At 44.4% G+C, this 18355-nt stretch overlaps 3 protein-coding genes across 7 annotated transcripts in view; all 3 read left to right on the top strand.

The window, feature by feature from the left end:
• The first annotated feature begins 6218 nt into the window (after nt 1–6218).
• Nucleotides 6219–9914, top strand: rnmt (RNA (guanine-7-) methyltransferase). Of its 2 annotated transcripts, none has more exons than XM_076140156.1 (11): nt 6219–6316; nt 7014–7111; nt 7264–7393; nt 7770–7895; nt 8248–8363; nt 8461–8642; nt 8717–8881; nt 8970–9087; nt 9174–9272; nt 9359–9392; nt 9742–9914. In XM_076140156.1, exons 1-11 carry the CDS (start codon nt 6298–6300, stop codon nt 9777–9779), a joined length of 1125 nt encoding a protein of 374 aa, XP_075996271.1. In that variant the 5' UTR covers nt 6219–6297; the 3' UTR covers nt 9780–9914. The 2 variants fall into 2 exon arrangements, with proteins under 2 accessions (XP_075996271.1, XP_075996272.1); XM_076140157.1 differs by having other exon boundaries at nt 6266–6397.
• Nucleotides 9915–10520: 606 nt separating this feature from the next.
• Nucleotides 10521–16017, top strand: hsf1 (heat shock transcription factor 1). The gene is made up of 14 exons (XM_076140155.1): nt 10521–10925; nt 11785–11893; nt 12006–12142; nt 12234–12358; nt 12485–12560; nt 12859–12920; nt 13119–13215; nt 13655–13773; nt 13880–14064; nt 14163–14301; nt 14587–14692; nt 15017–15067; nt 15150–15204; nt 15522–16017. Exons 1-14 carry the CDS (start codon nt 10788–10790, stop codon nt 15689–15691), a joined length of 1569 nt encoding a protein of 522 aa, XP_075996270.1. The 5' UTR covers nt 10521–10787; the 3' UTR covers nt 15692–16017.
• Nucleotides 16018–16921: 904 nt separating this feature from the next.
• bop1 (BOP1 ribosomal biogenesis factor) overlaps nt 16922–18355 on the top strand; it is a 10281-nt gene continuing 8847 nt past the window's right edge. Inside the window, exons 1-3 of one of the 4 annotated variants that reach the window (XM_076140154.1) lie at nt 16922–17080; nt 17549–17728; nt 17810–17884. In XM_076140154.1, the coding sequence (XP_075996269.1) occupies nt 16961–17080; nt 17549–17728; nt 17810–17884 (375 nt within the window). In that variant the 5' untranslated portion in view covers nt 16922–16960. Of the gene's footprint in view, nt 17081–17548; nt 17729–17800; nt 17885–18355 lie in introns of all 4 variants that reach the window. The other 3 variants (XM_076140153.1, XM_076140152.1, XM_076140151.1) reach the window with 3 other exon arrangements.

Genomic DNA, 18355 nt, shown 5'->3' with positions numbered 1-18355 from the left:
AGAGAGGCGGAGCCACAGAGAGGCGGAGCCTAAGTAGCCAATCAAATTAACCTTCAATGGTTTTCATTGGAGTTTGATGAGCGACATGCTTATCATTCTGACATATGACCACTACACAGCACTGTGTCCTCTGTCCTCTGTCCTCTGTCCTCTGTCCTCTTCCCTTTGTCCTCTGTCCTCTGTCCTCTGTGCTCTGACTCTGTCCTCTGTCCTCTGTCCTCTGTGCTCTGTGCTCTGTGCTCTGTGCTCTGACTCTGTCCTCTGTCCTCTGTCCTCTGTCCTCTGTCCTCTTCCCTTTGTCCTCTGTCCTCTGTCCTCTGTGCTCTGACTCTGTCCTCTGTCCTCTGTCCTCTGTCCTCTGTGCTCTGTGCTCTGTGCTCTGTGCTCTGTGCTCTGACTCTGTCCTCTGTCCTCTGTCTTCTGTCCTCTGACCTGCGTCCTCCTTTCTCTGACCTGTGGCCTCTGACTCTGAGCCTGACCTCTGACCTCTGACTTCTGTCCTCTGTCCTCTGTCCTCTGGCTCAGGGGTCAATATATTAATCAGTAAATGCTGGAGCAGCAGAGTTGATGATGAGCAGCCACAGACCCTTGCTGCTTCTCGGGGCACAACAATTGGATGATGATGATGATGATGAAATGATTCAGAGACACCTTGTGCATTGTCTAAAAGTTGGATGAGAACTAATGATGGTTGAATTTGTGTGGTGATGAAGATGAATCCATACGCCCCCGTGACCTTTGTCCTTTACACCTCAGGATGAACTTCCTCTACAGGTTCAAACTAACTGAGCTGATTTGAGCCAATGAGAGCTGTGATGAAGGTGATGAAAGTGATGAAGGTGACAAAGGTGATGAAGGTGATGAAAGTGATGAAGGTGACAAAGGTGGATCTGTGCTCACAATATAAAACACACTCAGTTTTATTGTTGTAGTTCTAAAATATAAATCCAGATTTTCTGAAAGTGGAAGTGAAGCTGCTGCTGAATACACACTCACACTCCCCGTGTGTGTGTGTGTGTTTACATTTTCCAATGGCACAAACAGAACCACGATTAGTTTATCGTCAATGTAGCAAAGTGTCAAAGTGTCACTCACTCACTCAGCGTCCATCACCTCCGTGATTCAGTCTACTGACATCTACAGGTTAAATCTACAGTTCAATGTCTTTGTTAGAGCACAGATCAGCATGAGGACAAAGACACAAGGACATACCTGGTCACCATGATGCTGTGAGGTCAGACAGGTCCCAGGATGCCGTACGACAGGTAGACAGACAGCTAGAGAGACAGGTGGTTTTTACAGTACTAACTCTTCCTCTGGCTGGGAGCGTCTGGCACTGAGGTTTATATATCCACTTAAATGCCACCGTGTGTGTGTGTGTGTGTGTGTGTGTGTGTCACTGTGAGGTTCAGGTTTCTGGTTTAATGTGCTGCAAGAGGAGGTGAAGAAGATGTGGAGACAAATCTCACATCTACAAATCACACACAGCTTTGTGTTTGTGTTTGTGTATCTGAGAGGGGGGGGTTGAGCTCATGAACCAAACTGATGAGCTCGTCCACCTTCATCAGTGTGTGAACCAGATGTGAAGTCAGGTACATTATACTTACTACGTACTTTAATATATCCTATACAAATATAGATTTATGAAAACATTTTTATCAGAGATGTAGAAAACAAAAATTTAATAGAAAAGGAACATTTAATGTTCCTTTAACCTTCAAAACTAATTCCAACTTTTAAACAAAACAAATGTTCTCATTTCACACAGAGTGCAGAGGGATTCAGTCTCTGTGGAACAGAGCAGCCTCAAGTTCAGGGAATCCCCCAGCACACACACACACACACACACACACACACACACACACACACACACACACACACAGGTTGTGTTTCATTGGACCAACCGATCCTCCAGACACAGATTCTTCTGATTGATAGACCACCCCCTCAAAACACACACACACACTGACTCACAAAAACAACCAGAGCCAAACACAGAGGCGTCATCTGAAGCCAGAAGCACAAACCCAAATCCATCATAGACTTCAAATGTTCAGACAAAAACCACAGCCGATGCTTCCAGCTGCTGCTGGTGTGAGGCGGCCCACATTTTCATTGAAGTTATAAAAGTTTGGAAAGGGTCAAAGTTGGGTTTGTGATCCAGAGCAGAGCTTGTTTTGTGTCAGTGGGAACAGAGAGTTAAGGATCAGAAGGTACTAACGTACTAACTGCCCTCTCTTTGTGCTCATTATATTTATATTCCTCATATGATACAAATACAATCTAACGTGAAATATGCTGCATGTGATCGTTGCATCTTGTTTCTATTGGCTGGTCTTTGCTGACACGCCCCCTTTTATCTCTACATGAAGAAAGCCCATGTGGTGTTTAGGTTTGGTCAAATCAAGCACAGCTTTGTTACATTTCCTTTTATAGTTATGGGTTAGGGTTAGACAGACAGAGAGTGAGACAGAGAGACAGACAGAGAGTGAGACAGAGAGACAGAGAGAGACAGACAGATAGAGAGAGAGAGATAGAGAGTGAGACAGCGAGAGAGACAGTCAGACAGATAAAGTGAGTGAGACAGAGAGAGAGAGAGAGAGAGAGAGAGAGAGAGAGAGAGAGAGAGAGAGAGAGAGAGAGAGAGAGAGAGAGAGAGAGATCAAATGGATAGGAATCTTGAATGGGTTCTGTCCCCAGAGATACTGTGAGTACACAAATACACAAATACACAAATACACACACACACACACACACACACACACACACACACACACACACACAGACGGAGGGATAATGGCAGTGTGTGTGTGTGTGTGGTATTTGCTCATCAAAGCCTCCTCTGTGTTCAGCTTCTGTGTGTGTAAGCCGAGTCGGGCTGAATGTCTGAAGAAGCTTTTTAAAGCTTTGAAACACAGTAAGGTCAGATTTACATGTTTATAGAGCTTCATCCATTCATCAGTCATCCTTTCATCCATCCATCCTTCTTTCCTCCTCTGTCTGACGCTGTCACTGGAGGAGGGGTGGAGTGGAACAGAGGACTACTGTGCGCGCACACACACACACACACACACACACACACACACACTCGTGCTGGGTGACATTGATAAATATTGTGATGATTTTTTGTGAGCTTAAGGTTTAAATTCTGATCTGATCTTTATATCTTTAGCACACTGAACAGACGGCGCCTGAATGCAGCACACAGCTCCACCCCTCACCTGTAGACATTACAACATTGTTGTTAAGTCAAGTCACAGTTTAACACAGTTCAAGTCAGAATGTAGATGTTCTATATAAACACATATAGATACACGTATAGATTCATATATCAGAAACTCAGTTTCACAATCAGAAAGTGACTGAACATATTCTGAACCTTCATGTGTAAATGTAAAATGAATTATGTGGAAATTTTGTCAATTATTTTACAAATGTATGTGACAAAAATTAAGAATATATGCAACTAATATAACCCATAATCACCATAGAGACACATTTCAATTGCATGTGATTTGATTGTGAATTGGATGTAATATGACAAATGAATGTGATCTTATAATCACCATCATAATCACATTTCTTGATAATAAACCATAGCTGGTAATGTGGTATTATGCTTTATTATACTTTGAAAGTCTGAAACTAGTGAAAACTACTGAAAAATAGAAGCACCAACAGAGACTAGCAGAGATTGCAGATGCAGAGACCAGCAGAGACTTGTAGAGGTCAGCAAAAACCTGAAGCAACCATTAGAGGCTTGTAGAGAACAGACGAAACTAGCAGAGATTGTAGAGACTAACAGAGACGTGTAGACACCGGCCGAGACTCGCAGGATTGTGGAGACTGGATCACATATAGCAGCGACGACCAGAAACTTGTTGAGACTGGGGCATTAGTAGAGACGAGTGGAGACATGTAGAGACTAGCAGAGAATTGCAGAGACAAGATCATGTCTAGTAAACACTACTAAACGAGACTTGTAGCGACCAGCAGGACTAGCAGAGACTTCATCTGCTATATGAGAGATTAAAAGTCTTCAGGTGTCCGAGCTGTCAAATGAATAGAAGAATGCAGTCATTTGTTGTCTACTGTCCACTCAGACGGCTTCATTATGCTCTGTGATTAACAAGTGCTCCTCAGGTCACCTGAGCTTTAAAGTGACCTGGCTGCTGTCCGGCTCGACCAGCATACTCAGGACTGTCTGCCAAGTCAGTAATAAGTGAGCGGTGCTGTCTCTCAGATCTCCATCACCAGCATCAATTACAGAGACACTGCGTCCCTGCATACCAGACAGGATCTGAGGAGAAACTGAAACCATCTGCTCTTCCAAACAACAGACAGCGTGAGTCATCGCAACCTCCATTTCACCTGCTCAAGCCTGTTAGTTTACCCACAATTCCTCTCAGGGTTAGGGTTAGGGTTCCTGCATCCAAACAGCACCATCAATCAAGTCTGAGGCTGCTTTCACCTCAACCAAATCAAATATACATTTCAATCGGTTATCAGTTCAATTGGCTGGAATTCACTGATTTCATGATCAACCACGAGCCATGAGACTGCCAAGGTCTTTATTTGATTGTATTTGATATTACTGATGATTTCGTTTGATGAGATTAGATTGATTATTGAATTCTATTGGCTCTATACTGTGTCTGCTGGAATCTGAGCGATGTTAATAGATTTTGTTTTTGCTTAGGGGAGCCTGATGGGACCGCAACATCTGAGGGAGAACACCAGTCAAAGGTCATGGTTAAGGAGCAGCAAGAGAAGTATGATAAGGATGACGAGGAGAAGGTTGGAAGGAACAGAAGGAGGAGGAAGAGGAAGGAGGAGGAAGAAGCAGGAGGAAGAAGGAAGAGTCCAATAAAGTCAAGTTTATTTGGAGCCCAAGGTCACATCCAGATTTTCAAAGGGCTTTACAGGCCCACAAAAACAGAATATCCACACTAACCCTAACCCTGAGCCTAACCCAGACTAACCCTGAACTTAACCCATACTAGCCCTAACCCTGAACCTAACCCTACCCCTTTCAAATATTTAATGAGTCATTTACACGTTATTTATATATTTATCTTTCACTGATGGACCCCCTAGAGAGGACGGGGAGATTTAAATTTGATCAAAAAGCTCTTCATCATAACACAAAGAAACAAGAAGCACCTTGTTTGAGTCAAACTTATTTATCAATTGAAATATTTTATATTGCTCTATACTATTCATGCTTCATGTTGCTTTTAACAAAACTGTTTGGGTTTGTACTTTTATGGCAGTTTTGATTTGTTGTGTGGATTTTTATTTTATGCATGTTTTTATTTACAAAAATGCATTATTTATGGGTCCTTTTTACGCTGTGGAGCTGAGCCTGTCTATGTGTGGAGCTGAGCCTGTTTATGCTTTAGAGCTGAGCCTGTCTACGCTGTGGAGCTGAGCCTCTCTACGCTGTGGAGCTGAGCCTGTTTATGCTTTAGAGCTGAGCCTGTCTACGCTGAGCCTGTTTACGCTGTAGAGCTGAGCTTGTCCACACTGTGGAGCTGAGCCTGTCTACCCTGTAGAGCTGAGCCTGTCTATGCTGTAGAGCTGAGCCTGTCTATGCTGTAGAGCTGAGCCTGTCTACCCTGTAGAGCTGAGCCTGTCTACGCTGTGGAGCTGAGCCTGTCTACGCTGTGGAGCTGTAGTGGTAAAAAAAAAAAAAGTCCAATATTAAAATACTGATTGTTCATATATGGAGATTCATATTGTTGAGAAATACGCAAATTAAACCTTATTACTGATGCTGAAATAAATATCATAAATGATAAAGTCTGATAAGAGAGAAAAAATAAACGCATAAATAAATAAATGTATAAAGTATACAGCGACGCCTGCTGGTAAGGAAGGAACTGACCGTTTAATGGTGGACATAACATTACCCAACATAAAGACCCTCACTGTTTAAACTCTATGGCAGCTTTATATATAGAAAATAAGAATGTAAACATTAAGAATACAATGTTTTAGTGTCAGGGTCATCAAAGACACTTTACCGAAAAGGAAACATAGGACTGAAATAATGCTAAAATAAAAGCTAAATCATTTTGAATAAGACTTTCAGGTGAGTTCAGGCTCATTAAATATGATTATATATCACAATTTCAAGAAATCACTCAAAAGTTGCTTTTGATTTTCATTTGCAACTACAGACCTCCGATCTCCAGTCCACTAGGTGGCGGGAGTGTGACAACGCGGTAGTTTGACAAGCCCTAATGAAGGAGACGGTGAGGAAGGAGAAGAAGAAGAAGGAGAACGAGGAGGAAGATGAGTGAACACAGTACCGGTTCGTCTTTCTTTGTAAATGTTTGCGGGTTAAACTGCTTCAGACTTCACCGCAGACTGACGGGGGCTTAGTAAAGTCTTTGTAAGATCTGTTTACGCTTGTTGGTGCCGCAGGCCGTTTTAATGTTTGTGTGTTTGACTGATGTAGCGGAGTAGCTGCAGGATGCTAACGCAGCTAAAGCTAACAGCTTGACAAAACAACAGTTAGAACTGACCCTATGCTAATTAGTTTGATTCAAACGTTTTCATTGTACCTTTACATTTCTTTGTAATGCATAACGCCCAAATGTTCCAGCCTCCCATGAGGAGCTTGTCCTAAATGCCTGATTGCTTGTGTGTATTCGGACAACGCTAAGATCAAAGATTTGCCAGACGTTTAATTTTTTGTTTATTTAAAAAATGATCGCCAGTGTAGCTAATGGTTAGCTCGTTAGCGTGTAGCTAGTAGCGAACAGAATCAGAATGAAACGAGACTCTGCTCATAAACCCTAATGTTGTATGTAGAGTGGTCACATGTTTCTGGAGTCTTACTGGCAAACCAACAGAATCAGACTCATTTACATGAGACATGGGAACTAACAGTAAACCAGGTTTGGGTTAGTGGAGAGCTTGGTACCGGCCCGTGGTACCGGCCCGTGGTACCTGCACACTGCCTGTGGCTGCACTGGTGTGAGGTTCTGCCTCTCTTCCTGTTTCAGGCTGCGTTGTGGATCCTCAGACTGTTGTAAAGATGGCAGCTATGAAGGAGGGAGGAGCAGAGAAGCGGAAGAGAGGAGAGGACGACGAAGGAGGAGAGGTAGAACAAGACACACAGGATGGAGAACGCCTTGGAGTCTCTGGTGGGGAAAGAATCTCACCAGAGACTCCAAGGCCCTGAAACTCACTGGAACACAGATGGAGCGATGGTGATGGTGATGGTGATGATGATGATGATGATGATGTTTTCAGGCCACAGACCACAGCAAGAAGGTAGCCTGTCATTACAACAGGCTGCAGGAAGTGGGCGTGGCTGCTCGTACTCAGAGCAGAATCTTCTACATGAGGAACTTCAACAACTGGATGAAGAGCGTCCTCATCGGTAATTTATCAATCCATCAATATGAGTGATCAGTCACTTCTTATCACAGATGGGTTGGAGCAGGGGTGGGCAAACTACGGCCCGCGGGCCACATCCAGCCTGCCGAACATTTTTTCGACCCCCCCCCCCAGACGCAGCGCAAACCAAAGGAGCGCTTCCATCGCTTGCCCCGGTGGCGGCGCACTTGCCGGCGAAGATCACCAAGAGCCCCCAAACACACACACACACACCCCCGCCACACGAAAATCGCCAACAGACACTTGCCCGGCCCGCCCTAACCCTAACCCCTGAGCCAAAATAATTGCCCACCCCTGGGTTAAGGTCTAAAGTTGTAGCACAGGCGGCCACTGATATTGATCACTGGATTGATTTCCAGGTGAGATCCTGGAGCAGGTGCGGGGGGAGGAGCCTCAGCAGGTGTCAGTTCTGGATCTGGGTTGTGGGAAAGGAGGAGACCTGCTGAAGTGGAGGAGGGGCGGCATAGACCACCTGGTCTGTGCAGGTAACCAGTCACTTTCATTGATACCACTCTTACTCAACGTACTGAAATGATTGATCTGATCACAGTTAGTCAGACAGTGTGTCAAAACTACAACAAAGTGTAGTGAAATTCATCTGTACAATGGTTAATAGTATCATGTTTTCTGTAAGATAACGGTGTGTGTTTTATATTTAGATTGACTTTCTCTTGCTCCCAATGTGTTGATTATTGATTGTTGATTGCACCAACTAACAAAGCAAATTCCTACCTGGCAACAAAGCTCTTCTGATTCTGAAAACAATAATAATGATGGTTTATTGGATCAGTTGCCAATATTCTCCAGTAAAGTTATTGATCATGTGATGTGTTTCAGATATCGCGGAGGTTTCTGTGGATCAGTGTCGGATACGATATGAAGACATGAAGAAGAAGAGTCACACTAATGAGAAAATCTTTAGTGCCCAATTTATAACAGCTGACTGCACCAAGGTAGAACTACAGCACATAGATCAGTTTATCAGTGCAAACAGAATGACAACATGGAGGCATGTTTAGTAGTGTTTTAATGAGTCCCGTCTGTCTGTAGGAGGTGTTATCAGAGAAGCTGGATGACCCTCAGCTGATGTTTGACATCTGCAGCTGTCAGTTTGTTTATCACTACTCATTTGAGAGCGAGCAGAAGGCTGACATGATGCTGAGGAACGCCTGTGAACGCCTGAAACCTGGCGGGTTCTTCATCGGAACCACGCCAGACGCCTATGAGCTCATGTAAGAGCCTGGAGTACTTGAACACGTTCATAAGCCCCTAGCAGCTCTCTGACTTCCTCTCTTGGCCTCTGCAGTAAACGTCTGGAGGCTTCGGACTCGTTAACACTTGGTAACGAAGTTTTCCAAGTTTCCTTCCAGTCCAAAGGTTCGTACCCTTTGTTTGGCTGCCAGTATCACTTCAGCCTGCAGGACGTTGTGGATGTTCCAGAGTTCCTTGTCTATTTTCCTCTGCTAGAAAGGTAAGAGGTCATCTCTGTTCCTCCAGATGACAGAACCTCAGTGCAGCCCATTGTCTGTATTAAGTGTGTGTGTGTGTGTGTGTCTCAGCATGGCGCAGCGTTATAACATGCGTCTGGTGATGAAGCAGAGGTTCTCTGAGTTCTTTGAGCAGAAAGTGATGAAGGAGCATCACCGCAGCCTCATGATGAAGATGATGGCACTGGAGGTACGACTATCAAAACAGTCAATCATTTGTTGAGAAACGTCATTTAAGTTTCATGGACCACATGGACTAAATGTTTTCATTTCCAGCCCTTTCCGTGTGACGGTAGCCAGCAGGCGACAGACAGCACAGGAGAATACTGCCATGCTAAAGAGCACTCGGACAGAGCCAGGGTCAAACTTCCGCTGGTGAGTCTGTTCACATTTATTCTGATTCTGTTCTGGTTTACCGGTTATTCGTACCTTGGTTCTAGCTGTGTTGTTTGTGTTTGCAGGGAACTCTGAGCAGATCTGAGTGGGAAGCAGCAGGTAAGTCTGTTTATCACAGCAGCTGATTAGTAGGTTGTAATTATCTAATGGTCTGGGTCAGATAACTTACTGAATGTAAGCAGCCCTAAACCGGGCTCCACTGAGCCAGCAGCTGGTTTAGAGCCGTTTCTGATATGTCTACCTCATAGAGATCAATCTGCAGCTCTAACATTCATAGTTAATCCATTCAAATGTAAATGCAGTGATCAGAGCTTTGTTAAATGTTAACGTATATTTATGTATATATAAGCTTTGTGTGTTGATGTTTACATTTAAAAATCATTCAGTGAGAGAAAATTCAAAAAGGTTTTGTTTGAATATGACTGAATGTGACTTTGTTTGTTTTTAGGTATCTACCTGGTGTTCATCTTTCAGAAGATGTCCTGATGCGTTTCATCTTCACCATCACTGGTCGGGATCAGGCTTTGGTTGGTTTGCCCTCATTCTCTGCTGTTTCTGTTTGCAGCTTCAGTTTGTTTTTTTCTGATGTTTTTTAAATAAAGACACAATAGTTTGATTTATCTCACTGATTTGTTTTTATTTGAAGAAAACAAATTAACAAATCAAAACTTAGCAATAAATAAAGACTGCTGTTTATGAATGTGATTGATTATATCTTTGTTTGTGGACTTGATTCATTTTTTAAACAAATATAAAATATATGGCGATAAACTTTAAAGTAATTCAAGCTTTATTTAATGTATATAAATATACACATGACTTTATTAGTAATCATAAACTACAAACATTGATACTTTCCACATTCTTGAACCCAAGTTGTGTTACAAAGTACAGATTTCTTTGTGTTTTCGTCGTGAATTTAACTTCCAGGATGTACATGAATATTCATTCATACATGAGTTTGACATATTTTCACTGGTAAATGATTTGCTGTTGTTTTAGATTATCAAAGCTTTGACACATTTGAACTTTTGCTTGTTATTATTTGTATAATGATTCAAATGAAGATCATCTTCCTTCATTTCCCTCTGAATGCTCCTCTGCAGTTATGTCAGCAGGCTTGTCTCCATATTACATCTTAAGTGTTCCGTGTTTGTTTGTGTTTATTATTTAGATTCGTGTTTTATCTCGGAATCGCCAGTTTGTTTTCATTTCCCTCTGACGTCATCGCGCTGCGACACGCACGTAGCTGCGCAGTTAGAGGATGAAGACGAGCCGAGTGAGTCAGAATAAAGTTTAAGAAGTTCAACGAAGCTCCTGTCGCGGTTCACTCAGAGTTCTGCTGCTCACCGGGAATATTTGACTTTTTTACCGCACAAATCCCGCGTTGATTCCGCTTTTTACGGGTTATTTTGAGAAACGGTGATGTTAGCAGCCGGATAACGTTAGCGCTGTTAGCTAAGCCGTTAGCGCTTTACTTTGTGTTAAATATTGATGGAGTTAACCGGAGGAACGGCGGCGGCAGCGGCCGGAGGAGCGGCGCTTAGCGGTGGTAACGTCCCGGCCTTCCTCACGAAACTGTGGACCCTGGTGGAGGATCCAGAGACTAACCCGCTGATCTGCTGGAGCCCGGTGCGTAACTCCGCTAGCTTAGCTTAGCAGCATGCTAACGGAAGTCCGTCTTAGCTGTTAGCTGTGGTAGCATTAATAAACAAGCTAAATCTGACCTATCTGCTGTTAGCTACTGAGGCTAACCGACGAATCATTGTTATGAGCTATTTGCCATTCACATATCTGCACTGGGCAAAGTGAGACAGATGGACGGAGTGAAACAGACAGTGACAGACAGACAGGCGGAATGAGATGGACAGAGTGAGACACAAACAGGCGGTGTGAAACAGCTGTTGCTGACCAGTTGATTGACAGTTGTATCCTCTCAGTGCTGTGTATCATCACTGATGTATTGTTTTTTTTATTCAAACACGCTGTGTTGTAACTATACAAGGTTAAAGTGATCAAGTCTTTCATAGTCTCGATCTAATAAGATGGCTTGTATATTTAGATAAACAATGGCAGGAGTGTAAAGAGACACAAACAGACAGAAGTGTTTGTATACTTAGATGTATTTATATATATTAGATTAGACAGTAATGAGTAGATCCAGACAGACGTCCTCTCCTCTCACAACATAAAGACAGAGACAGGTGGACACCATGAGACCATCCAGCAGCTTCAATCACTCTCTCCAGAAGAGGAGATGGACTCAGGCCACACTGTGATCCCACTCTCTTAAAGAAGTCCGTTCAGACTTGGAAGTAGCTAAAGTTGTTCCAAACAAATCAGTCAAGAAGCAATGGGCCAGCTGTCTTCTTCCTGTGATGGATTAGCGTCCATCACAGGAGGAAGATTCCAAGAGTTTGGAAATTGACGTGTTCAGTGGTTTCTTCAGTTTAACTTGAACTTAACCCAACATGTCATTCTGCTGTGTTAGAGTGGAACAAGCTTCCATGTATTTGATCAGGCTCGGTTCTCCAAAGAGGTTCTGCCAAAGTTCTTCAAACACAACAACATGGCCAGCTTCATCCGACAGCTCAACATGTGTGAGTGCCTTTATTTCATATCAATTGTTTTGGGTTGTTTATCTTCTTGGATGCTAAGTCAGCTGATGTGTGAGGGCATCAGTCAGACTGTTGTTGTTGTCATGGTTTGCAGACGGGTTTCGTAAAGTGGTCCACATAGAGCACGGCGGTCTGCTGAAACCAGAGAGAGACGATACAGAGTTCCAGCATCATTTCTTCATCAGAGGACAGGAACACCTGCTGGAGAACATCAAACGCAAAGTCACAAACGTAAGCACCAGCTTCATCATGGTCATTGTCGCCATTTCCCCCTTTGCTCCCGTTCTCCATGGTAATTGTCCTTGTGCTGTGATTGGTCCAGGTGTCCACAGTGCGTCAGGAGGACGTGAAGGTGTCAGCAGAGGAAGTGAACAAGATCCTGAACGATGTTCAGGTGATGAAGGAGAAACAGGAAACGATGGACTCCAAAATTATCGCCATGGGACAGTACGGAAAACAGATAAAACCACATCAGGTCGCACGTCATCAGAGCAGATTAGAGCTTGAATTAACTCTCAATCTCTGCCTATCTCCCTCTGTCTGTCTCTGTGTGTCTCTCTCTCTCTCTCTCAGTGAGAATAAGACTCTGTGGAGGGAGCTCGTCAGTCTCAGACAGAGACACGCTCAGCAGCAAAAAGTGGTCAAAAAGGTAAAAAAACTGCTCTCATTCACTGAACACACTCTGTGGGTTAGGGACAGGGTCAAGTCAGGGTTAGGGTCAGGGACAGGTTAGGCAGTGGCAAGACGAAGATAGAGGAGCTCAGAGCTTTGATGATGTCATGATGTCATGACAACCAGCTGATCTGAAACTGACCAGACACAATGAACCAAACTGATCAGTGATTTCAAAGTTATTGATTATAGAAACAATCAAAGCACACCAGAAGAGTGACCTCATCATGTCCTCACCTGTCTTTGTCTCTCTTTCCCTTTGTCTCTCTCTGCAGTTGATACAGTTTCTGGTGTCTCTCGTCCAGTCCAACAAATTTCTTGGTGTGAAGAGGAAAATGTAGGAACAACTGCAGCATCACACAACACACTTTGGTCCTCTGTCTGTCCCCACTGGCCTTTCTCTGTCTGTCCCCACTTCCCCCTCTGTCTGTCCTCTTTGTCTATCATATCTGTCTTTGTTCATGTATCCTCTGTCTGTCCTCTCTGTCTTTGCACATTTTGTCAGTCCTCACCCTGTTTGTCCTCTTGTCTCTAGTCCTCTGATGCTGAATGACTCTAACTCGGCCCACTCCATGCCTAAGTACAGTCGACCTTTGACCCTGGAACACATGCAGCCCTCGTCCGCCTTCTCGGTGAGTCGCCTGTCAAAGCTCACAAAGCTTTAAGGCAGGGGTGGGGAACCTCCGGCCCGCGAGCCGATCAGGCGATCTGGCCGCAAGAGACAGACCGGCAGATCGCTGCGCAGATTTTGAAGTGTGCAAGAAAACAAAGTTTTGTTCTATAATTTCGTGAGGGCTGATGGCAACAACAAGGGGCCCCACCCCGGCTTTAAGGCAAGATGGAGGGACAACTGTCCCACCAATGAGGCATCTGTAGTCATGGCAACACCACCGTGCACAGACAGTGTAACATTGTGTGTGTGTGTGTGTGTGTGTGTGTGTGTGTGTGTGTGTGTGTGTGTGTGTGTGTGTGTGTGTGTGTGTGTGTGTGTGTGTGTGTGTGTGTGTGTGTGTGTGTGTGTGTGTGTGTGTGTGTGTGTGTGTGTGTGTGTGTGTGTGTGTGTGTGTGTAGGCTGCAGCCAGTCTGTTCTCCACAGACTCCCTTGTAACCTCTGGTCCAATCATCTCTGACATCACAGAGATGGCCACGCCCACATCCCAGGATGTCACCAGTGATTGGATGGTTGCTGGGTGAGAGATCTCTTCTGCTCTGCCAGCCAATGAGCAGCCGGCTTTCTTCACTACTGTCATCGGTCAGTCAGCAGTTACCAACTGTCTGCCCTCTTTCTGTGTGCAGAGACATCCAGTCAATAGGAGTCAAAGAGGAGTCATCCAGTCCAGATGTGGACCTGTGTCCTGTTCTGGAGGGAGGTGCTACACCTGTGGACACGCCCCTTTCTCCCACCACATTTATCAATTCCATACTACAAGAAAATGAGACTCACCCCGCCCCCAACACCACCATAAACAATCCTGTACCCGGTAAGACCTTAACCCCGCCCCCTGCTGTGTTGTCTCAAACACATTTTATTTGTGTTCATTGTTGTTGTTGTTGTTGTTGTCTTTTCTATCCAATCCAGTTATTGCAGTGAGTCACACCAGTGCTGGGCCACTTCCACCGTTCACCGACCAATCACATCCTTCTCTTTCCACCATGAATTCCCCCAGCAGCCATGCCAGACCACCGCCCAGCTGTCAGACTGTCGCCTGTATCGACAGGTGAGTCTGCCTCACCTGGTTGCTCCACCTGACGTTCATTCTATTGATCCATACAGGTGTTGACATTCTTTCATACAGGTGTTTAGTGGCTCTCAGGAATCCTGGAAGTAAAGAAAGTTTTAGAATTTAAATCATGATTATGTTTTCTCCTGATCCTGATAAATGTGTCTGAAAACTGAATGAGATGTTCATGTTTGATCCAGATGTTTGTGTAGTTTGATCCAGATGTTTGTGTAGTTTGATCCAGATGTTTGTGTAGTTTGATCCAGATGTTTGCACCCTCAGGTCAGAGCTGTGTGACCACATTGAAAGCATCGATAGTGGGCTGGAGAACCTGCAGAACATCCTGAACTCTCAGACCTTCACCTTCGACGCCCTGCCCATCATGGAGGTATCTCTCTCTCTCTCTCTCACACACACACACACACACACACACACACACACACACACACACACACACACACACACACACACACACACACACACACACACACACACACGGGTATCAGATGCACACACACACACTCGGGTATCAGATGCACACACCCACACACACTTATGTATCATACACACACACACTCGGGTAACAGATGCACACACACTCAGGTAACAAGCTGCCTCCAGTTTGCCTCCAGGGCACTGCCAAGACAAATGTCAGATTGCCGTGTAAAGTTTCTTCTTCTTCTAAAAAGAGAGCCTGCATGTTTGTTTTCAGTTTTTCAGCTCCGGTCCAAGTGGAGAGTTTGACCTGGAAAGTCTGGACACTGTGAGTTTGTATATGCTCACACACTCACACTCAGTGTTTCTCTGATGTCTTCGCCATCTGACTGATGTTAATGTTTCACCAGCTGCTCGCTGCAGAAACGCCAAAGATGACTGACGACAATGACGACCCAGACACAGGTAAAACACACACACACACACACACACACACACACACACACACACACGTTTGGCCCAGGCTCAGCTGTGACAGGGAACTCTGACTTTTCCCCCTCAGGGCTGAAGGCTCTGACCTCATAACACAAAAACAAAAGTCAAAAATGTGAATTTCTTTGATGACTTCACACTGAATTAGCAAACCTAAAGTTAGTTTCCCTCCAGTTTTTTGTGCTTATGTGAAGTGAAGAGTGTTTTTTTGTGTCAGCTCTTCACAGGTTGATTGAATAGTTTGTGGGTTACGTTTTGTGATCGGCACCACCTCTCTGATTGGTCCACAGGGAAGCAACTGGTTCAGTACTCGGCCACGCCCATCACATTGGCTGAACCAATGGGATTCGGAGAGGACGGAGCCGAGCTGCCGTCTCTGCTGGATGAGACGGAGCCTTATTTCACCCACGAACCCCCGGCCGACGACCCCACAATCTCGCTGCTTGAGTCTGACCTTTGACCTCCTGACCCTAGCAAAGGATCTCACACCAGAGCAAAGGTCAAAGGATTGTGACTCGACAAGGATTAGTCAACAAATCAGTGGATGTGCAAAAGCATTCGTGAACTGGTTTCCATAGCGATGACAGTTAGCACAGCGGCAATAACAGACTTCTCGTCAGGTCAAAGGTCAGGCAGAGGCAGTGTTTATTTTTGTTTTATTTTCACTAGATTTTTATTTGATCATAAACAGGAATGTTTTTGATCTCTTGCTATGGAAACAGCCCTAACACACATATGCAGAGGTCAGCAGGTTGTTAATTCAACAAACTGAGGAGCCAATCAGATTGCTTCCTGCCAAAAAGTAAAACGTGAAGTTTATTTTATATAAATGTATTAAAATGTACTTCAAATTTCAATGTGGAGCTGTGACCCCAAACACATAAAGGACAATCTGTGACATCATAAGGGTTGAAGGTCAATGCATTTTCTTGCTTCACTCATACTGAAGACTAAATATGAAGGCAACAAAATAGTTTCTATATAAACAATATCTTTGTTTATTTTTATTATCGGAGCGAATTCAAATAAAAAAACTTTTCAACAGCAAATTTTAGGTTCAAGAAACAAGTGAATAAATGAATGCTTTTATGTGATGAGTTCACCTTACTGATGATGGCTACCTGTTTGGACTTCCTGTGTGGGGGCGGGGTTTTATGGGAGCATAATCATATTTTTCAGTAAATGTTCATTAAAGCTGTTTTGAAAGAAAAAATGTTTCTGTGCCACGGCAAACGTTTTATTTGAAAGAAAAGCGAAAATAAAAGTTTCACAACCAAGGAAATAAAAAGGTTCAACGAAATCCTGGAAAAGTCGGGCGGGGAAACAAAGGTTTTGGTAAATTCCATGACTTTATAATGGTCTGATTTTGGTTAAACCCCAACCTGGCAGTTCACTTTTTTTCTACTATCTACTATTACTATTACTACTACTTTACTTTTTTCCCTCGGGATAAATAAAGTTTGGTCTTATGTTCGAATAAATAACTTAACCAGAATAGAAATGAAGATTCCTGGTTGGGATCAGAGACGTTTCCGCTTAAAATGACACAAATACATTTATAATGTTATTGTGTTATTGTGTGTAATGTTATTGTACCTAATTAGCGAATGTGTTCAGTGTGACATCAATATCATGTATTACCTTTATTCTGAAACAACAGGAAATGGTAAGAACACTTCCGGCAGCTTCGTTTCGTAACCTTTGACCCTCCGGTTTAGCACATGTTGAGATGGAGGACAGTAGAGGCACGCGGCACGCGGAGAGCAGCGGCAAGATGAAGGAAGAGGAAGAGGAGCTCAGAGCTAAAGCCACAAAGAAGAGGAGCGAAGCGGAGCACGACGAGGAAGAGGTGAGGAAGAGGAGGAGGGGAAGAAGAAGAAGAAGAGAGGAGCGGCTGTTAGCATGCTAGGTGTGTGTGTGTGTGTGTGTGTGTGTGTGTGTGTGTGTGTGTGTGTGTGTGTGTGTGTGCGCGTGCGTGTGTAAGAACATGGAAACAAACTTCTCTTACGTCACTGCGCTGCTTATTCGGTGTTAAATTTACTAAAACACTTAAGCTACTTGAACTTTCCATCACACACACACACACACACTCTACACTCGACCAAACTCACTGCTGCTCAGCATCTGATCACCTTAATGTGAAGTAAACAGCAGATCAATACATTTCCTTTCCTCCCTCCTGGTTTGGTTCCTCTGGAGATTTAAACTTTCTTTATAGAAATCCAGAGGAACCAAACTGGAAACATCTGCAGGTTTATCTCTTCTGCCTCATGATCTGTGTGTGTGTGTGTGTGTGTGTGTGTGTGTGTGTGTATAGCTCTTCAGCATCAGGTCTCCCCCTGCTGAGGAAGAGAAGGATGATGAAGATGTGTCTGACAGTGAGGAAAGCATCTTCTCTGGCCTGGAGGATTCTGGGAGTGAAGAGGAGTCAGGTGATGAAGATGACAGTGGTGGTGGTGACGATGAGGAGGGTGTGATGGAGTCGCAGAAGAAGAAGGTAAGCTTTGCTTCTGAGGGGATCTGACATGGAGTGCTACATTGGACTCATGTCTGACCTCTGACCTGACAGGAGGAGGAGGAGGAGGAGCAGCAAGCAGCAGCCACACAGGAAGTAAAGGCGGATGAGTACGAGCAGGACACGTCAGACGAAGAGGTCAGAGTTCATGAGGTCACTGTGCTTCAGCCAGTCACAGCAGGCCTGTGTTCTATCAGATCGTGTGTGTGTGTGTGTGTGTGTGTGTGTGTGTGTGTGTGTGTGTGTGTGTGTGTGTGTGTGTGTGTGTGTGTGTGTGTGTGTGTGTGTGTGTGTGTGTGTGTGTGTGTGTGTGTGTGTGTGTGTGTGTGTGTGTGTGTGTGTGAGAGAGACGTAAACCTCATGAAGCTGTGTGAGTCTCCACTGTAGTGACCAGCGTAGCTTCTGCCATCATGCTGACAAACATCATGGCTCATTACTGCCACCTGCTGGGCTGGAGTGTCGGCTTATATTAGTCAGGGAGGCAGTGGCTCAGTGGGTAGAGCTTCCGCTTGGGAACCAGAGGGTTGCCGGTTCGAGTCCCTGCCGAGGTGCCCCTGAGCAAGGCACCGAACCCTAAATTGCCCCCCCCCCTCTGCGAAGGGTGGTAAT

The sequence above is a fragment of the Genypterus blacodes genome, unplaced genomic scaffold (genome assembly GCF_046128005.1).
Source record: "Genypterus blacodes isolate CSIRO-AG114 ecotype Tasmania unplaced genomic scaffold, CSIRO-AGI_Gbla_v1 ptg000521l_1, whole genome shotgun sequence".
NCBI lineage: Eukaryota > Metazoa > Chordata > Actinopteri > Ophidiiformes > Ophidiidae > Genypterus > Genypterus blacodes.
The sequence above is the reverse complement of the archived record's forward strand: the minus strand, read 5'-3'. Positions and strand labels throughout refer to the sequence as shown.

What these genes read in the sequence shown, in the direction of transcription:
- rnmt (XM_076140156.1), top strand. An exon ending in AGACCACCTGGTCTGTGCAG is followed by an intron (nt 7,896 to 8,247) that starts GTAACCAGTCAC and finishes GATGTGTTTCAG; the next exon opens with ATATCGCGGAGGTTTCTGTG. An exon ending in TATTTTCCTCTGCTAGAAAG is followed by an intron (nt 8,882 to 8,969) that starts GTAAGAGGTCAT and finishes TGTGTGTCTCAG; the next exon opens with CATGGCGCAGCGTTATAACA.
- hsf1 (XM_076140155.1), top strand. Translation starts at nt 10,788, where the DNA reads ATGGAGTTAACCGGAGGAACGGCGGCGGCAGCGGCCGGAGGAGCGGCG. An exon ending in ACTGTCGCCTGTATCGACAG is followed by an intron (nt 14,302 to 14,586) that starts GTGAGTCTGCCT and finishes TTGCACCCTCAG; the next exon opens with GTCAGAGCTGTGTGACCACA. An exon ending in ACGCCCTGCCCATCATGGAG is followed by an intron (nt 14,693 to 15,016) that starts GTATCTCTCTCT and finishes GTTTGTTTTCAG; the next exon opens with TTTTTCAGCTCCGGTCCAAG.